We start from the raw sequence: 17,049 nt of genomic DNA on the forward strand, positions 1-17,049 counted from the left end.
GAAGAAGAAGAAGAAGAGTTTGGATTTGATATCCCGCTTTTCAGTACCCGAAGGAGTCTCAAAGCGGCTAACATTCTCCTTTCCCTTCCTCCCCCACAACAAACACTCTGTGAGGTGAGTGGGGCTGAGAGACTTCAGAGAAGTGTGACTAGCCCAAGGTCACCCAGCAGCTGCATGTGGAGGAGCGGAGACGCGAACCCGGTTCCCCAGATTACGAGTCTACCGCTCTTAACCACTACACCACACTGGCTCACAGATATATAAGCTAGGAACACAGATATATAAGCTAGGCACCAAATGGTACCTTAAACCTAGGTTACGGCTGCAACAACAGAATGAGGGCGACTAGGGGGTTGGATTAGGCGAGCCTTCGGGTCCCTTCCAACACTACAACCCTATGATCTCAACTACATTGCTTGACTGCAGCTTGCTCTTACAACAATTCACTTGTCCCAGCATGTGAGAAGGAAACACACAGTGGAAATGGAAATGGTATTAACAATGGACTAAGGCAGAGGTTTTTCAACTAAGTTCCATTTGGGTGGCCTGTGAAAAGGGTGCAGTACAGTCAAATAGATCTGTACTTATCCCTGCACTTACTTTCCTTGAAGTGATGATGGAGGACTAAGATGCCCAGCAAGGGGTCCATGATTTGTGCGGTAGCGCAGGACCATAATACGCACATCTTTCAGCTGGTTCGATGGAGATGTCAGTCGCCAACTTGGAGCCCAGAAATCACCACATAGTCGCAATTGGACCCATGCTGGTAGCAAAACGCTCCTGGCACTCGGGGAATTTCGAACACTGATTCGAATATAAACTTTCTTTGTATGTATTTTTGGGTGGTGGTGGTGGTTGGAGAATGACATTATACTATTTGGAGAAGTGCAGATTTCAAAAGCTAGCTGCGTTTCGGGCCATGTATTGGTTTGGAAAGCGGCAATTTGGCAACTTCACATTGGAATGTGAACGAATTTCTCATCTATTCCCAGCCAAAGATTCTGTTGAAAGAACTTTTAGTCAAAATTTGGGGTATTTAGGAGGGAGAAATATTTTCCTGAATCTGGCTTACTTTCATTTTAACTTCTGCTGCTGGGAAAGAATTTACTGAAGAAGCCCAAAATTGTCCATGGGCGAAACAGGGGACAAACGCCGGCACCCTGTCTAATTTTTGTGCATCACATCTTCAATATTCCATCTGATTGGACTTGCTTTCATCTATTAACATCTGTGCGTATCATCTGACTGGACCTATTTTCACCAATATCTACAGGAGCCTGGCTAAAGACATTTAAAGACTGAAATTGTTCTGTTGTACTAACTTGAATGAGTTTTCTGTTTGTGGCTTCTTTGTTTGACTTCTTGTATTGCTCACTTTTTGATTGGACTACCAATATAGAATTCAATACGTGGAGTGGTTTGGTAGATTTGTGTGCGCCGTTTTTGTGCTGCTTATTGTATACTGTTTCAGGGTCTTGGCAGGTGGCATTCCCACTTTCCCATTCCCCGGAATCTCCCAGACTGAGAGCAGAAAACGCTGCCTGCAGTTTGGCTTCACAGTAAGACTTTGTCACAGAGCATCACTGTGAAGCCAATCAGAGTGAGGGAAATCCTTCCTGCTTTCACCCTAAGGAATCCTGGGAGGGCAAAATAGCAGCCATTAGTTGTCCAAATTCTGAGGAGCGGCATTAGTGGGGGCGCCACATTTGCTACTGGTTTGGCCTCCTCCTTTGAAATTTTCTGAAATGTCACCCTTGACTTCATACCCTGCAGAAATAGTGGGAAAGTTGTCCTTTGCCTTATAAAACGAAAGCTCAAAAGAAAGAGGAGAAAAATATTTCCTGGATCTCGTAGTGGTCTGAGTGAAATGGCAACTCCTGTTGCACCATGGAAATGCAATCATGTTATTTCCTGATAGCACAGCAGCCAATATATGCCACCATGAGGGCTGTAGTGACACTGATGGAGTATTTGCTTAGGCTATAATCAATTACCCCAGACAAATTCATTATGCTTAGTTTTTTTGTTTTTTTTAAAAAAAGTGGGGTTGGGGGAGAGCAACAACAAAGGCGGCCAGTAAAATACAGAATGGCCTGATGGAGATTTGCAATGCAGTATTACACAGAATATGGTTTTCCCAGTAGTAATGTATGGAAGTGAGAGCTGGACCATCAAGAAGGCTGATTGCCGAAGAATTGATGCTTTTGAATTATGGTGCTGGAGGAGACTCTTGAGAGTCCCATGGACTGCAAGAAGATCAAACCTATCCATTCTCAAGGAAATCAGCCCTGTGTGCTCACTAGAAGGACAGATCCTGAAGTTGAGGCTCCAGTACTTTGGCCACCTCATGAGAAGAGAAGACTCCCTGGAAAAGACCCTGATGTTGGGAAAGATTGAGGGCACAAGGAGAAGAGGACGACAGAGGATGAGATGGTTGGACAGTGTTCTTGAAGCTACTAACATGAGTTTGGCCAAATTTCGGGAGGCAGTGAAGGATAGGCGTGCCTGGCGTGCTCTGGTCCATGGGGTCACGAAGAGTCGGACACGACTGAACGACTGAACAACAACAACAAAAATTACACAGAAGTAAGTCCTGTAGAGTCCAGTGGGGCTTACCCTCAGCAGGGTATAGTACTGCAGACACATCAAATGTATGGAAACAACTTAGTGTGCGGCATCACCCAAACTCTGGCACTGCAACAGATTCCAGGTTTTGTTTATGCCATGAAATTTGACTTAGGTTTACTGTGGTGCAGAGACTAAACTATAGCTCAGGAGGCCTCTGGTTTGATTATTGCATCTACCGGGAACCTGGTAAGTGGCTTAAGTCAAGCTAGCCCTTGCTTTGCCCTTATCTTCCTACATAAATAACAATGATGATCGTTGCCACGCTCTGCAGTTCCTGTGGCCACTGATAGGTGTCTATGCCAACTGCAGCATGAGGAACTGTTAATGGGGTGGGGGCCCCTTCGCCCAGAAGTTGAGCAAGCTACTGGATGAAGTGCCTGACCCCCCCTACCCCAAATTAAATGTGCATGCAAGGGTGGGGAGAGAGGAGAGGAGCTTCACAGAGCAATTTAGCAAGCTGCTCTGTGAAGGAAAATGAAAACAATACTGACCTGACTTATAGGGAGTAATGGCTGGTGCCCACTCCTAGACCTGTTGGGGCTGCTAGGAGGTCACAGGGGCATGGCCAAGTTGCTGTGATTTTCTCCCCGTCCTCCTCCCTTGCAAATGAACACTTATTGCAACAGTTAGCACTTAACTGAACAGAAAAGTGTCTTATTTTGGTCCAGAAGGAGTCCCTGCCATCACAGTTGCTTCTCTGCTGAAAGAAAAGTTGTGTGCCCCCCACCTGTTCTGGTTGTCCTCCTATGCTCTTTCTTTCTTTCTTTCTTTCTTTCTTTCTTTCTTTCTTTCTTTCTTTCTAAATATTTTTATTAAAGATTTTCTTGATTTACAAAGGTAGTGCAATGTCTCTCTCGCATTTTTCCATATAATATTTTTACAAATCAGTTTTTGTTTTTGAGACATTAGGAAGAAAAGGGGAAGAGAGGTGGGGTGGGGTGACGATGTTTCTTTTTTACTTGATATGAGTAGGGTTTGGTGTCAGCGTTGTTTATGTAGGTTCTCTGTTGTTTGCTTGTGCTATAGTCTTTCTTTTCAAAGGAACAGTAGACACTTAAACATTGCATTTAGGTGCCTCACCATGGTTCAGAGGGGTCTCTGCTATCCCAATTTCTTAGTGTGGCTTCATGCCAAAGAAACTGTATATTATTCAGAAGTAAGCACCACTGAATTTCATAGGTCTTGCTCCCTGGTATGTACAGGATTGCAGCCTGAATTGCTTAGTCTTAAAGGTCACGAAAAGTCGGACACGACTAAACGACTAAACACCAACAGCAAAGGTGCCACACGGGCCTGAAATTGAGATCGCATCCATTTCCAGACCTACAAATAAAATTATCTGCAACATAGGAACCTCCTTCCTTTAGCAGTGCCCTGGATGGAAACTTTCTTCCTGCTCCCCAACAAACACACATGTGTGGAATTTATGGCATAAAAATACAACACTGCTTGGAGGGAAAAAATGCATTGCTGGTCTCAATCTTAGCAGGTGCTGAATGCCTGCAGCTGCCTGCCAGCTATTTGCGTATCGAGGACCTCAATCCACCCCCCATTGACTTGACACAGGAGACATCATTTTTGGTTTGGGTTTTTGGCAAATAATTTAGGGCCACAACTTTATTTAAATACAAATTCGGTGAGTGGTTGCGTAGGCATTGGTTCAGACTACTGTCACACCAGGACAGAGGCTGGCCTAAAACCAGCGATTGGGAGAATGCCACTGAGGAGAGTTAAGGAGCGGGGGGAAGCAACGCGTCCCTCTCCCCAATGGTCCCGGGGACTCGGCTTATGGCCCTAACCCCTACCGGGGGCTTCGGACAAAGCATAAGAGTCGCTGGATTCCTTTAACGGAATTCCCAGCATCAACCTGATTCTGGATGGACAGCGCCCAATCCAGCAATCCACACAGGAACCAATGGCAAACCGCCAACCTTACAAGTTGTGACAAGTTGCTACTGCAGTAGGCAAAACCAAAAGGCACAGCCAATCGGCCAGATGGACAAATTCCTACTGGGCCCCTGCAAAGCAGACGACCCCATGACAGGCAGAGCAAAGTCAAAGCAGAGGCCTAAGAAAAAAGGGGGGGCGGGACGGGTGATCAGCAGCCGAAGCCAAGAGAAGGATCACCCTGCGTGCGGAGGCTTAAATAGGACGCTAAGCTGTCCATCACAAATTGCAACATTAACTTTTGCCCAGTAACTCCTAACTGACCAGTAGCTACTAAGGCCGGCTACTGGCCCCACCCCCACAGGAAGGGAATGTGTCTTGCCAGGTCCCGATCGCAACACGTGCTCTTACTCATGGTAGAACCCGATTTGAGTGGACATTAGGACACATCATATGAAAGCTTTGCACAAGTCTCGTTCTCTCTGTGCATAATCATCTATTTGTTTATTTATTTACAATCATATCCTATGCTCCCTTTGGGAAATTCAGAGCCACTTGTGTGGAGATTCCCAGGAAATCCCATCCAGTCACTGACCAAGCTGAATCCTGCTAAGCTTTTAACATCCTTCCAGCATCAGACTCCCAGCTCAGGCTCTGTTTGCTTTCAACAGAAAGGTTGTTCAGCATACTGGAGTGTGTAAAGGCAGGAAGATTTCCTGCATGAGGTTAGACACTCCAGCAGCAAGTCTCCAGGATTCTGAGCAGAGATCTTTCTCCAAAATGATGCCTAATCCTTCTGCAAGGGAAGCAGGAGCTCTGCCCTGAGCTATGATCCCTCCACAAGGTATACCTGATGTTTGGAAAAATCTGGACTAGTGAGAACCAGGTAAGCGAGGTGGGGAAAGTGATCCACATTTATGGATATACCTCCCAAAGTTTCCAATCCATAATCCCTTAATTTCTGGATGTTGACACAGATTAGACTTCTGTCTATATGGCACGGTGCCAAACACCTATTTCAGATCAATAGATGAGGCAGTTTGATACACGGAAGCAAACACAGAGACACACAAAATGTAACGACTAAATACTGTAGTAATCAAGAGAAAGGAAACAAAAAAACCCTGAGCATCTGTAGAGCCGTAAAGCAAACCATTTAAGCAATGCAGCGAACACACCCAAATCCACATCCATTGCATTTTCAGAGGGATAAAACGAAGAATGAATTTGCGGCAATAAAGCTGCGTTGCAGCGTATGCCTTCCTCTCACCACTCCCCACCCCCCAGATCCCACACCTTTCCAATCTCTGCTCTGCCCCATCCTTTTCAGAAACAGGGGACTGTGTAACTGAGAATCTCACACACAGAAAAGAGACCTGGGGAGGATCTTATTAGCTGGAACAGACAGGCTCTGGCAGAGCAGGCTGCTTCATGTCGGAACAGGCTCTTTGCATCTCTCCAACGTGTGATCTGCATGCCTAATAACAAAACAGCTCTGGTCAACCCAGCAGCTCCCCCCCCCCCCCAACTCAGCCCCTTACCTTGAAATGCTGCAGCTGAAGTATTTGGTCTTCGAGCTGTTGCCTCTTCCTTTCTATTTCCGTCTGCCTTTTCCTTTTTTCCTTGGCAAAGAGGGTGGGGGGTGGGGGGGGAAACAGAAGAGAAATTGCCTGTCAAAGAGAGGTAGAGAGGCTGGAAGGAGCAAGGATTTCCAGATACAAATTTATATGTATATTTTTAGAAAGAGAGACAGAAGCAGAGCCTTTGCAGAACAGAAGCCACCAGATACATCTGTGCCACTGTCTCCACCTGCCTCACAAAACAGCCAGGCTTTCAGGGAAATAACATGTCAGCTAAGGACTAGCTACTTGTTCGCCGAGGAAGAGAAGATATTTGTCTCACCTCTCTGTCTCTCTGTCTCTGTCTCTCCGTCTCTCAGACTCAGCTATGGGAGCAGCAACTGAGAGCAGAGTCCCCGGGGGGGAAACGGCGGGTACACAACCTAACAACCGAGTTAAAGGGACACAAGCCCTGTTGCGTGTGCATGTGTGTGCGTGAGTGTCCTTATATACCTTGAAAACTGCAAAGTATAACCCCCCCCCCCAAGAGCAAACAAGTGTCCAGGAAGCTGCCAGCCAAAGTATAGGATTATGTAAGAGATTAAAAAGCAAACAAAACAGGGGTAACAGCAAGGCTTGCTTACAAGTATGGTTCTATATTGCCACTTGGCAAACAACCTGCAGAATTCAGGTGGCCTGAGTTTCCACAGGGTTTATTTTGTTTATTTATTTAGGCCCAATCCGCACAATACGTTTAAGTGTCATGCCACTTTGAGCAGTCATGGCTACCCCAAAGTATCATGGGAACTGTAGATTGCTAAAGGTAATGAAAAAAATAAAAAGCAGAGACATCACCTTGCCGACAAAGGTCCGTATAGTTAATGCTATGGTTTTCCCAGTAGTGATGTATGGAAGTGAGAGCTGGACCATAAAGAAGGCTGATCGCCGAAGAATTGATGCTTTAGAATTATGGTGCTGGAGGAGACTCTGAGAGTCCAATGGACTGCAAGATGATCAAACCTATCCATTCTTAAAGAAATCAACCCTGAGTGCTCACTGGAAGGACGGATCCTGAAGCTGAGGCTCCAATACTTTGGCCACCTCATGAGAACAGAAGACTCCCTGGAAAAGACCCTGATGTTGGGAAAGATGGAGGGCACAAAGAGAAGGGGACGACAGAGGACAAGATGGTTGGACAGTGTTCTTGAAGCTACCAACATGAGTCTGACCAAACTGCGGGAGGCAGTGGAGGATAGGGGTGCCTGGCGTGCTCTGGTCCATGGGGTCACGAAGAGTCGGACACGACTGAACGAATGAACAACAACAATCGAGATTTGACATAGAATGAAGAAAAGAATCATGCTTTGGCCTGGACTTTAGGATTAATTTTGGCTGTGAGTCCTGGAAGACCTGCACCCTGCCTTGCAGGCCTTCTTCCACCTGGCCTGAGGTCCTGACTGACTCCAGCTACAAAAGCTGAGGCTGCATAAGAGGCCAGAGACCATCTTGGCTGCCTCTTAGTGCAGACCCAGGTTCGTGAGTCTGAGATGCTACTCACTATGAATCACCATTGGCAAGACTGGCAGCAACAGCAGTAGATATGCTCTGTGCTTGGATAATATTTTATTCTCTTGTTAATTGTGCTGTCTTAAATGTGCATTTTATATTCGACTTCCTTTAGTAACATTTTCTTTTGAAATGTTCAATTTTTTTTGTTAACCTTGCAGAGCTAAATGTGTATTCTGTAGTTGCTGTCCTTTATGATGTATTATTTTGAAATCTTTAAGATAATATTTTAGCTTCCTGTTAGTTTTGTTGTTTTGAATGTACAATTTATATTTGACTTTCTTCAGTAATATTTTATTCTGGGTTGTTTTATTTTATGTTTAATGTGTTGTAAACCACTTTGAGGGTTTTTTCTTAACAATATAAAGCAGTATAGAGAAACCATCATCATAATAAAAAATAATCAAGGTGACTTACAGAGACTAAGAAACACCAGCACTAAAACAGTGTCTTGAATGTTGGGTTAATGTGAGGTTATGATTCTATTACATATGTTATGCATTGAAGTTCTCACCCTAGGCCACTAGGGGTGTGTGTGTATAGTTCATTCTGCTGCAGTTCTCACTCAGGTCCGCACATGCAAATGAGGGATTGAAAGTGACGTTCAGGGATTGGGTAACTACAGAAAGTTGTTGCTGTTGCTTGTAGCTGAGTTCTATATAAGCAGGCTGCTGAGTCCTTCAGCTCAGTTCTGTTCCAGCCTGAGAATAAACAGAGCTGCTTGGAGAATCACTGTCTCGTCTGCTATGTCCACCCACTACTTAATAACATATTTCTAGTTGGTGCTAGAAAACTCAATATGTTCAATGAGGCCTACTCTTTAGCATGTGACTTTGTTTAGGAATGCAACATACTAGGGTTGGTCTTAAACAACCTCTTGGCCAGCTACCTCTGAGTAAGTGAAAGCATACAACAATAATTTACTTGTTGACTGTTCAAACTCTTGGACAACATTTAAAGAACAGCATGCAGTTGTCGTTTTTCTTCTACCCACATTTTTGGGGGGATTAAAACGACAGAAAGCACATAGCAGCAAAAACTAACCACTAAATGAATGTGTTATCTAAGTGGAAAATGGTATCTGTAAAGATGAAGCATAGGTATTAATAAATATGTTTATGGAGATGTACTAATAAACGTATTTACTAAATCATCACCAAACAGAATCGCATCTGACGTTCTCCAGAAGTGACTTCATTCAGCATAGTGGAGCCCTCCTTGAAAAAGAAGGCAAGATCCAAAAGGCTTGGCTATATGTGGATTATTTCGTAGGATTCTACAGTGTAAAAAAATCTCAACACTTGGCACCCAAGTGGTATGATAGGATGCAGTGAAAGCTTCGGGGGGGGGGGGAACAGAGACAAATGGAACAGAAAATGCAGAGTGCACAGCTCAGCCCTTCCTACTTAATTATGTGTTGGTGTTTCTTCCAGCTGTGTCTATGCTGTTGGTAGAATGCAGAGGTGCCCGATTTGATCAGGAGGGGAATTATACTGGGACTGGGCTGGAGCAGCAGCAATATCAACAACAGTTCTGTGATGTGGCTGAATACTAGGGACAGAAAGTTCTTCATTCACTTGCTGGATGGTGAGGCTATGTGTGTAGATTCTCTCGCTCAGCAAATAGCCACCTGAATCCCTTAGCCAGGGACATTTATTACACTGCTCTGGTCTTCTCAGTGTCTGTAGCACACACTGGGCCTTTCCAAAGCATATACAGTACTGTAGATCCTTTCCTTTTAAGAAAGCTTCACAGCATTGCAGTTCATACTCGGGCTACAGGGAAGAATTTACGTTTGGTGCTAACATGAAATAAATACCAGAACACAGGGCCAACAAAGGAAAATTACAGCATATGGTATTTTTGCTGACAAGTGCAAAGAATTGTTGTTCAGTCGTTCAGTCGTGTCCGACTCTTCGTGACCCCATGGACCAGAGCACGCCAGGCACGCCTATCCTTCACTGCCTCCCGCAGTTTGGCCAAACTCATGTTAGTAGCTTCGAGAACACTGTCCAACCATCTCATCCTCTGTCGTCCCCTTCTCCTTGTGCCCTCCATCTTTCCCAACATCAGGGTCTTTTCTAGGGATTCTTCTCTTCTCATGAGGTGGCCAAAGTACTGGAGCCTCAACTTCAGGATCTGTCCTTCTAGTGAGTACTCAGGGCTGATTTCTTTGAGAATGGATAGGTTTGATCTTCTTGCAGTCCATGGGACTCTCAAGAGTCTCCTCCAGCACCATAATTCAAAAGCATCAATTCTACGGCGATCAGCCTTCTTTATGGTCCAGCTCTCACTTCCGTACATTACTACTGGGAAAACCATAGCTTTAACTATACGGACCTTTGTCGGCAAGGTGATGTCTTTGCTTTTTAAGATGCTGTCTAGGTTTGTCATTGCTTTTCTCCCAAGAAGCAGGCGTCTTCTAATTTCGTGACTGCTGTCACCATCTGCAGTGATCATGGAACCCAAGAAAGTGAAATCTCTCACTGCCTCCATTTCTTCCCCTTCTATTTGCCAGGAGGTGATGGGACCAGTGGCCATGATCTTAGTTTTTTTGATGTTGAGCTTCAGACCATATTTTGCGCTCTCTTCTTTCACCCTCATTAAAAGGTTCTTTAATTCTTCCTCACTTTCTGCCATCAAGGTAGTATCATCAGCATATCTGAGGTTGTTGATATTTTTTCCGGCAATCTTAATTCCGGTTGGGGATTCATCCAGTCCAGCCTTTCGCATGATGAATTCTGCATATAAGTTAAATAAGCAGGGAGACAATATACAGCCTTGTCGTACTCCTTTCCCAATTTTGAACCAATCAGTTGTTCCATATCCAGTTCTAACTGTAGCTTCTTGTCCCACATAGAGATTTCTCAGGAGACAAATGAGGTGATCCGGCACTCCCATTTCTTTAAGAACTTGCCATAGTTTGCTGTGGTCGACACAGTCAAATGCTTTTGCATAGTCAATGAAGCAGAAGTAGATGTTTTTCTGGAACTCTCTGGCTTTCTCCATAATCCAGCGCATGTTTGCAATTTGGTCTCTGGTTCCCTTCATGGATCACTGCCTTGTCGTGGCGAAGGGGCTTGAATTACTCAGAGAAGCTATGGACAGGTCAAGATGGACAGGTCATAGTGGAGAGTTTGGACCAAACGTGATCCACCTGGAGAAGGAACTGGCAAGCCGCTCCAGTATCCCTGCCAAGAAAACTCCATGGACAAAGACAACAGTGCAAAGAATAACTGCAGTCAAGTGTGCTCAGGAAGGCTTCTACCTTTTAAACACACATTTCCTCTAATGTGTCACGAATACAAATATTTACAACGTGCTATTATTTGTATACCTGAAAGACGTAGGTTAAGAGCAGGAGACTCAAATGGTTTTCTCTTGATTTCTTGCTGACTCAGGTTTTGGCTTTGGGGAAAAACACCCCACATCAGGAACATGCCAGCATCTATTGCTATGAAGAAATCGACCCTATCCGTAACACGATCACAGAGAAACTACTTCTCATTCAATCATCTTATTCAAGTCTCATCATAATCATCATCATCATTTTTGAAATCACCATTTTATTTTATTTTTCCGTGTTCATATTGTGGTTCGTTCATCTAAGGCGCAAGTAGCAAACCATGTTTTATTTAATGACAGTGGCACCTAAGCCTTCTTCAGACATGTGTATTTAGGGTTAACTAATCATATGAAAGGGATGAATGTGCCAACTCTGTGACTCCATCCTTCTCCAGTGTGGTGAGAGCCAGTGTGGTGTAGTAGTGGTTAAGAGCGGTAGACTCGTTAAGAGCGGTAGACTCGTAATCTGGGGAACCGGGTTTGCGTCTCCGCTCCTCCACATGCAGCTGCTGGGTGACCTTGGGCTAGTCACACTTCTTTGAAGTCTCTCAGCCCCACTCACCTCACAGAGTGCTTGTTGTGGGGGAGGAAGGAAAAGGAGAATGTTTGTCGCTTTGAGACTCCTTCGGGTAGTGATAAAGCAGGATATCAAATCCAAACTCTTCTTTTTCTCCAATTCATGGACAGCGGCTGCCTGAAGTGGTGAGTCTCCACAAGGACAGAAGGCTCCCTGCTCAGACAGTCACCCTCCATGAGCTGGAAGGCAATGAAAACATACCCTACAAGTGTCCTGATTTCCCAGGGACAGTCCCGGAATTACAAAAAACCACCCCGGCTTCGGATTTGATCCCGGAATGTCCCTATCCCCCCCCACCACCACCAGTGTTGTCGCTGCTGAGCTTGGGGAGGAGAATGAGCTGGCGCTTGTCCTGAGCAATGACTGTGGCTGTGAGGGAGCATCCCATTGCCTCCCCATGGCCACCACCGCTGGCTTCCTCCCTTGGGCAGCTCATAGCGGCTGCCGGAGAGCAGGAGAGAAGAAGAGTTTGGATTTGATATCCCGCTTTTATCATTACCAGAAGGAGTCTCAAAGCGGCTAACATTCTCCTTTCCCTTCCTCCCCCACAACAAACACTCTGTGAGGTGAGTGGGGCTGAGAGACTTCAGAGAAGTGTGACTAGCCCAAAGTCACCCAGCAGCTGCATGTGGAGGAGCGGAGACACGAACCTGGTTCACCAGATTATGAGTCCACCACTCTTAACCACTACACTACACTGGCTCTCAGAGGAGAAAGAGAGAGGAGAAAGAGTGGATGCTGCTGGTGCCAAGACCAAGCCCCAACTGATGCGCAGGCTCTGAGGGGCAGGCTGAGGGCAGGGCCACTCTGGGCAGGAAGAAAGGCGTTACTGAGGGGAGCGCAAGGAGTAGGAGCATTGATTTTGTTTGGTGCTTTGTGCACCTGCGTCTTATCTTGCCCCTTTCTAAAAACCATTTATTGGCGTATTTTTGTTAATTTACCAAAGAGTAAGATAACATAAAATTTGGATTAAGGGTGTTTTCTCAGGATGGTGGAGTGTGCGTGTGTGTGTGGTGTCTCCTTGGTGTGGTGGTGATGGCACTTGCTCTTCTTCTGATAGGAAATGCTCTGTGGAGGAGACAAAAAAAGGGGGTGTCGAGAAAGGTCAGTTGGGTGGTGTCAGGGACTGAGAGGAAGAGGAATGGTGATTGCCGCCCCCCCTCGTAGCTGACAGGGAACAGGGAGGCCATGTTGAATTACAGCCAAATTATGAAGGAGATAACAAGTCAGAGACAGGCGAGCAGCCAAGTTATGAGGTGTTAGAAGAAACAGTGGGGGAGACACAGCAGCCAGCGGACACTTCATTAGACAGCATAGATGATCTGCTGTCCCCTAGAATGCGACATTCGTTGAGGGTGCAAGTGCAACGGACACAGAAGCATTTGACAGCAGGGGGCCACCGTAGGGTCAGATGCTGTTGGGAGAGAGGGAAGGGGGAGGAGCCACAGTGAGCAACTCCATCATGGAGGAAGGACTGGATTCTTCATCATCTGCCGTAATGACTGAATACTAAATACAGTGGTACCTCGGGTTACGTACCCGATCCGTTTCAGGGTGCCGTTTGCACCCCAAAAAGTACGTAACCTGAGTGTCCATTTTGCGCTTCTGCGCATGTACGAACTGTGCAGAATGCTTCAGCGCCTGCACAGACCGCGCGGACATGCGCAGAAGCGTCTGCACAGCGAAATTCACTTCTGGGTTTGCGGGGTTCGTAACCCGAAAAAACACAACCCAAAGTGGACGTAACCCGAGGTACCACTGTAATAAGTAAGAGCTTTCTTGTTTTCTTCCTGCTTCTTGAAACCATAGGGAGGGAGGGAGGGAGGGAGGGAGGGAGGGAGGGAGGGAGGGAGGGAGGGAGGGAGAGAATTCCTCAAGCCTGACAGGTGGGAAGTGAGAAATGTCCCTATTTTCATCTGAGGGATGTTAGAAGGTATGTGAGAATGGCAACAGGAGTTGGAGCTAGCAGGCTTGTCCCTTGCAGGCCACCCCCCTCCCCAAATGCGTTCAGTTAAACATAGAAGTGTATCCCTGAAGAGTGCAATACATAGAAAGCCCAGGACGCTGCCTTATAATGGGTGAAACCACTGGTTCAGTAGCTCTCCAACATTTCAGACTGGGTTCTCTCCCAGCCCTGACTGGATATGTCAAATGTTGAACCTGTAACCTTCTACATTCTAAGCAGATGCTCCATCTTGGAGCCTCAGCTGTCATACAGACTATATTCATTCCGTAGATATTTTGTTGGAGCTCACAGAATTCCAGTAACAACGGCATGGTAAACATCTAGTCTCTGACTGGAGTCTCCATTAAATCAATGGCTCTTACTTCTGAGTAAGCATTCGTAGAATTGCACTGTTTGTGGGTTGTTGTTTTAAATGATTGCTTCATTTATTCACTACATCTACTTCATTCCTGTACATCCGAGCCTTTCCTGTTAGTTTCGTAATAGAGTAAGCGACTGCGATGGTAAAGAAGGACTGCCACTCTTTGCCAACAATGAAGCCTGGTACTGGGAGCTCCTTATAGAATGCGACTCCTCCGAGCATCATCTACAGTTGTAAACAGAGCACAATAGGTTGCTGCAATGCTGGCAGAGGGAGTCAAAATGAGAAGATGATGAGGCTTTCGTAGCACAGGAGGCGGGCACAGTGGTGGGGGAACCCTTGACACTCCTCCTCTGGTTGCAGGATACCTGTGGCCTCTTCCTTCCTTTATTTCTGCAGGCTGTGCTTATTCTATTGACTGTAAATATGAAAATTTATTTTTCTGCCACAGAGTCAAACGAATTAGAACTCTTCTACTTTACAAGGCCATAACCTCGAATTTTCCAGTTAAGAAAGAAAAGAGTGTTTTTACTTTCTTTTAACACTGATTTTCACTCTCCAACCCATAAGAAAGAATGAAGCCCCAGCTTTGTTAATATAATGTAAAGGCGAGCACTTTATTGCTGCTACCTGCCTTACAGGTAAGACTAACATATCCCGGAGACAGATCTAAGTATCTGTTAAATGTTATGTTTTCAAGAACAGCAGCTATTGCTATTGTCTCCCGACAGCCCTTATTTCAACCTAAAATCTGTTTTGCACCTAGCAGAGATTAAATCTAATTAAATTTTGCCCAACGCCTCTCCCACGCTCTCTTAGAGATGCTACAAACTGCAGACTTTTGATTTCCAACATCATGCCCTTGCTTTTTTTCAGTCTCCCGTATAATTTTGCTTGACATCCACCCTGAAGACAAGTTCAAGAGAATCTGAAAACTTACTTGCTATTTTGCAATATCTTAGCTGGGTATCATGCTACCCTGGCTTTTAGATTTTTCCCATCTTGAAAGACCCAAGGCAGTTCATGTCAATGTAAGTAACAGGGCAATTCAGTACAAGGTTACATGGAAGTAAGCACCATTGGGTTTAATGGAGCTTGCTTCTGGGCAGCTTCGTATAGGATTGTTTTTCTATAATAGGTCTCAGATGTCCAAGAGTTGGGAACACTTTTCAGCCAGAGAGGCTTGCTACCTTGTGGGCAACCTTTCAGAAGCAAAAGTGGGCCAAGCAATGGATATGGATTTTTACAGTAAAAGAAAATAAAATAAAAGGTAAAGGACCCCTGGATGGTTAAGTCCAGTCAAAGGCGACTATGGGGTTGCGGCACTCATTTTGCTTTCAGGCCGAGGGAGCCGGCGTTTGTCCACAGACAGCTTTCCCTGGTCATGTGGCCAGCATGACTAAATTGCTTCTGGCACAATGGGACACCGTGATGGGAACCAGAGTGCATGGAAATGCCATTTACCGTACCTTTCCACTGCAGTGGTACCTATTTATCTATTTGCACTGGTGTGCTTTCAAACTGCTAGGTTGGCAGGAGTTGGGACAGAGCAATGGGAGCTCACCTCGTCGCGGGGATTCGAACTGCCGACCTTTTGATCGGCAAGCCCAAGAGGCTCAGTGGTTTGCTGATTTTTACATTAAGTACACTCCACTCCACACCCTTGTAAGAACAAAATGAAACCTAAGAATGCAGCCAAATCAAACCAAAATCATTGGATTATATCTTTTTTTAAAAAAAATCATGTATTATTATATTTCCACAAACTTCACATAAAATTCCAATACATAATAACTTTCTCTTTTATCGACTTCCCATCCCATTTTCTGCAGTGTTTTTCTTATACTATCCTATTGCTGCAAACTATTTTGAATCTTTCAGATAATATCCATAATAAAGTAGTCTCTAATTATTTCTGGTGCTCCTAGTTCAAATCCTGCTCACGAATTCATCATATTATAATTCTCTTTACATAGTCTGAAAAGGGCTTCCATTCTTCCTAGAAATCATTGGGTTTTATCTAAAGTTAGTCCTACTCAGAGTAGACCCACTGAAATTAATAGACCTAATTAATCATGTCCATTAATTTCAATAAGTCTCCTCTGAGCAGGACTAGCTTTGGGTACAGTGCAATCCTTAAAACGACCAGCAGAATAAAAAAACATAACATAGGTGCCAAGACAGTATCTCTTAATGAGAAGGAATTTGACAATATTATGCAAATCAAGAGATTCTGCTGACTGATCTTTCAAAAAAGATCCTCGAGTGCAGTTGGTTCCGCTTCAGCTTAAGTGTCATGAAGTCTAGTTTTTACCAATGTTCGGTAAGTTGTCTCACATACATACATACCAATAATTTAACCTGACAGATATCTATGAGACACCATTCAAACACCTTGATCTATGCTACTAAGTTCACTCCAGTGAAAACATTTAATATAAATCAATCAATAACAATTCATTCGACCGTCAGTCAGAACACAATCATCCATACAAATTTTAAAAACCTGAGACAACTCAGAGGGGTTTACACTAAAACATACAGTAAAAGTAAATTATACATAAAAACCCATATCGATATTTAATATATGTTTTAGGTGTATACCTAATAATATTACAAATGAATGAGACAAGCTCGGCTTTTGAAACATGTGCATTATACAGGTGGGTAAAGCAAACCAGACAGCCAAGACTGGTTTCAGTTTCCTGCCTGGGATTGCTTCCATATGATGTGTGATATTGTCCACAAAGTTCCCATTCCGGCACCCATTTTTCTATAACACCAGAGGCATCAATACAGAGTAAGAAAGCTAAATCCACTCTTGCCCCTTGGATCATAATCTTACATCCTGGAAACATAAGATCCAACAACACTCAACATGCTTAATTGCAAATTCTTGGTGAAATGTCTTGGCACACCCAAATGTGGGCTGCTTAATTAAAACTCACTCCCGCATTTAAAAACAAACAGACGACATGGCTTTGCTCCCAAAACAATGGAACTTAATGAACCTGCATTGCTGCAGGTTGACATTTTCCTTCCAAAATGTTGTTTCACTGGCTCTTTTAGAGAACAAAATCAGTAAAGGTCTCCTAAGAAATCCACGTGGGAGCTTCTGTGGATTCCTGGTGAACGTTTGAAAGCCTCACACAGATTAAAG

At 44.6% G+C, this 17,049-nt stretch overlaps 1 protein-coding gene across 4 annotated transcripts in view; it reads right to left on the reverse strand.

The window, feature by feature from the left end:
- The window catches only part of PALM2AKAP2 (PALM2 and AKAP2 fusion), a 238,021-nt gene that overhangs the window by 189,088 nt on the left and 31,884 nt on the right, over positions 1-17,049 (reverse strand). For all 4 annotated transcript variants that reach the window (XM_033173325.1, XM_033173327.1, XM_033173326.1 and 1 more), the window contains exon 2: positions 6,057-6,137. In XM_033173325.1, coding sequence (XP_033029216.1) covers positions 6,057-6,137 — 81 coding nt within the window. The remainder of the gene's footprint in view (positions 1-6,056; positions 6,138-17,049) is intronic.

Source organism: Lacerta agilis, chromosome 16 (genome assembly GCF_009819535.1).
Source record: "Lacerta agilis isolate rLacAgi1 chromosome 16, rLacAgi1.pri, whole genome shotgun sequence".
Taxonomy (NCBI): domain Eukaryota; kingdom Metazoa; phylum Chordata; class Lepidosauria; order Squamata; family Lacertidae; genus Lacerta; species Lacerta agilis.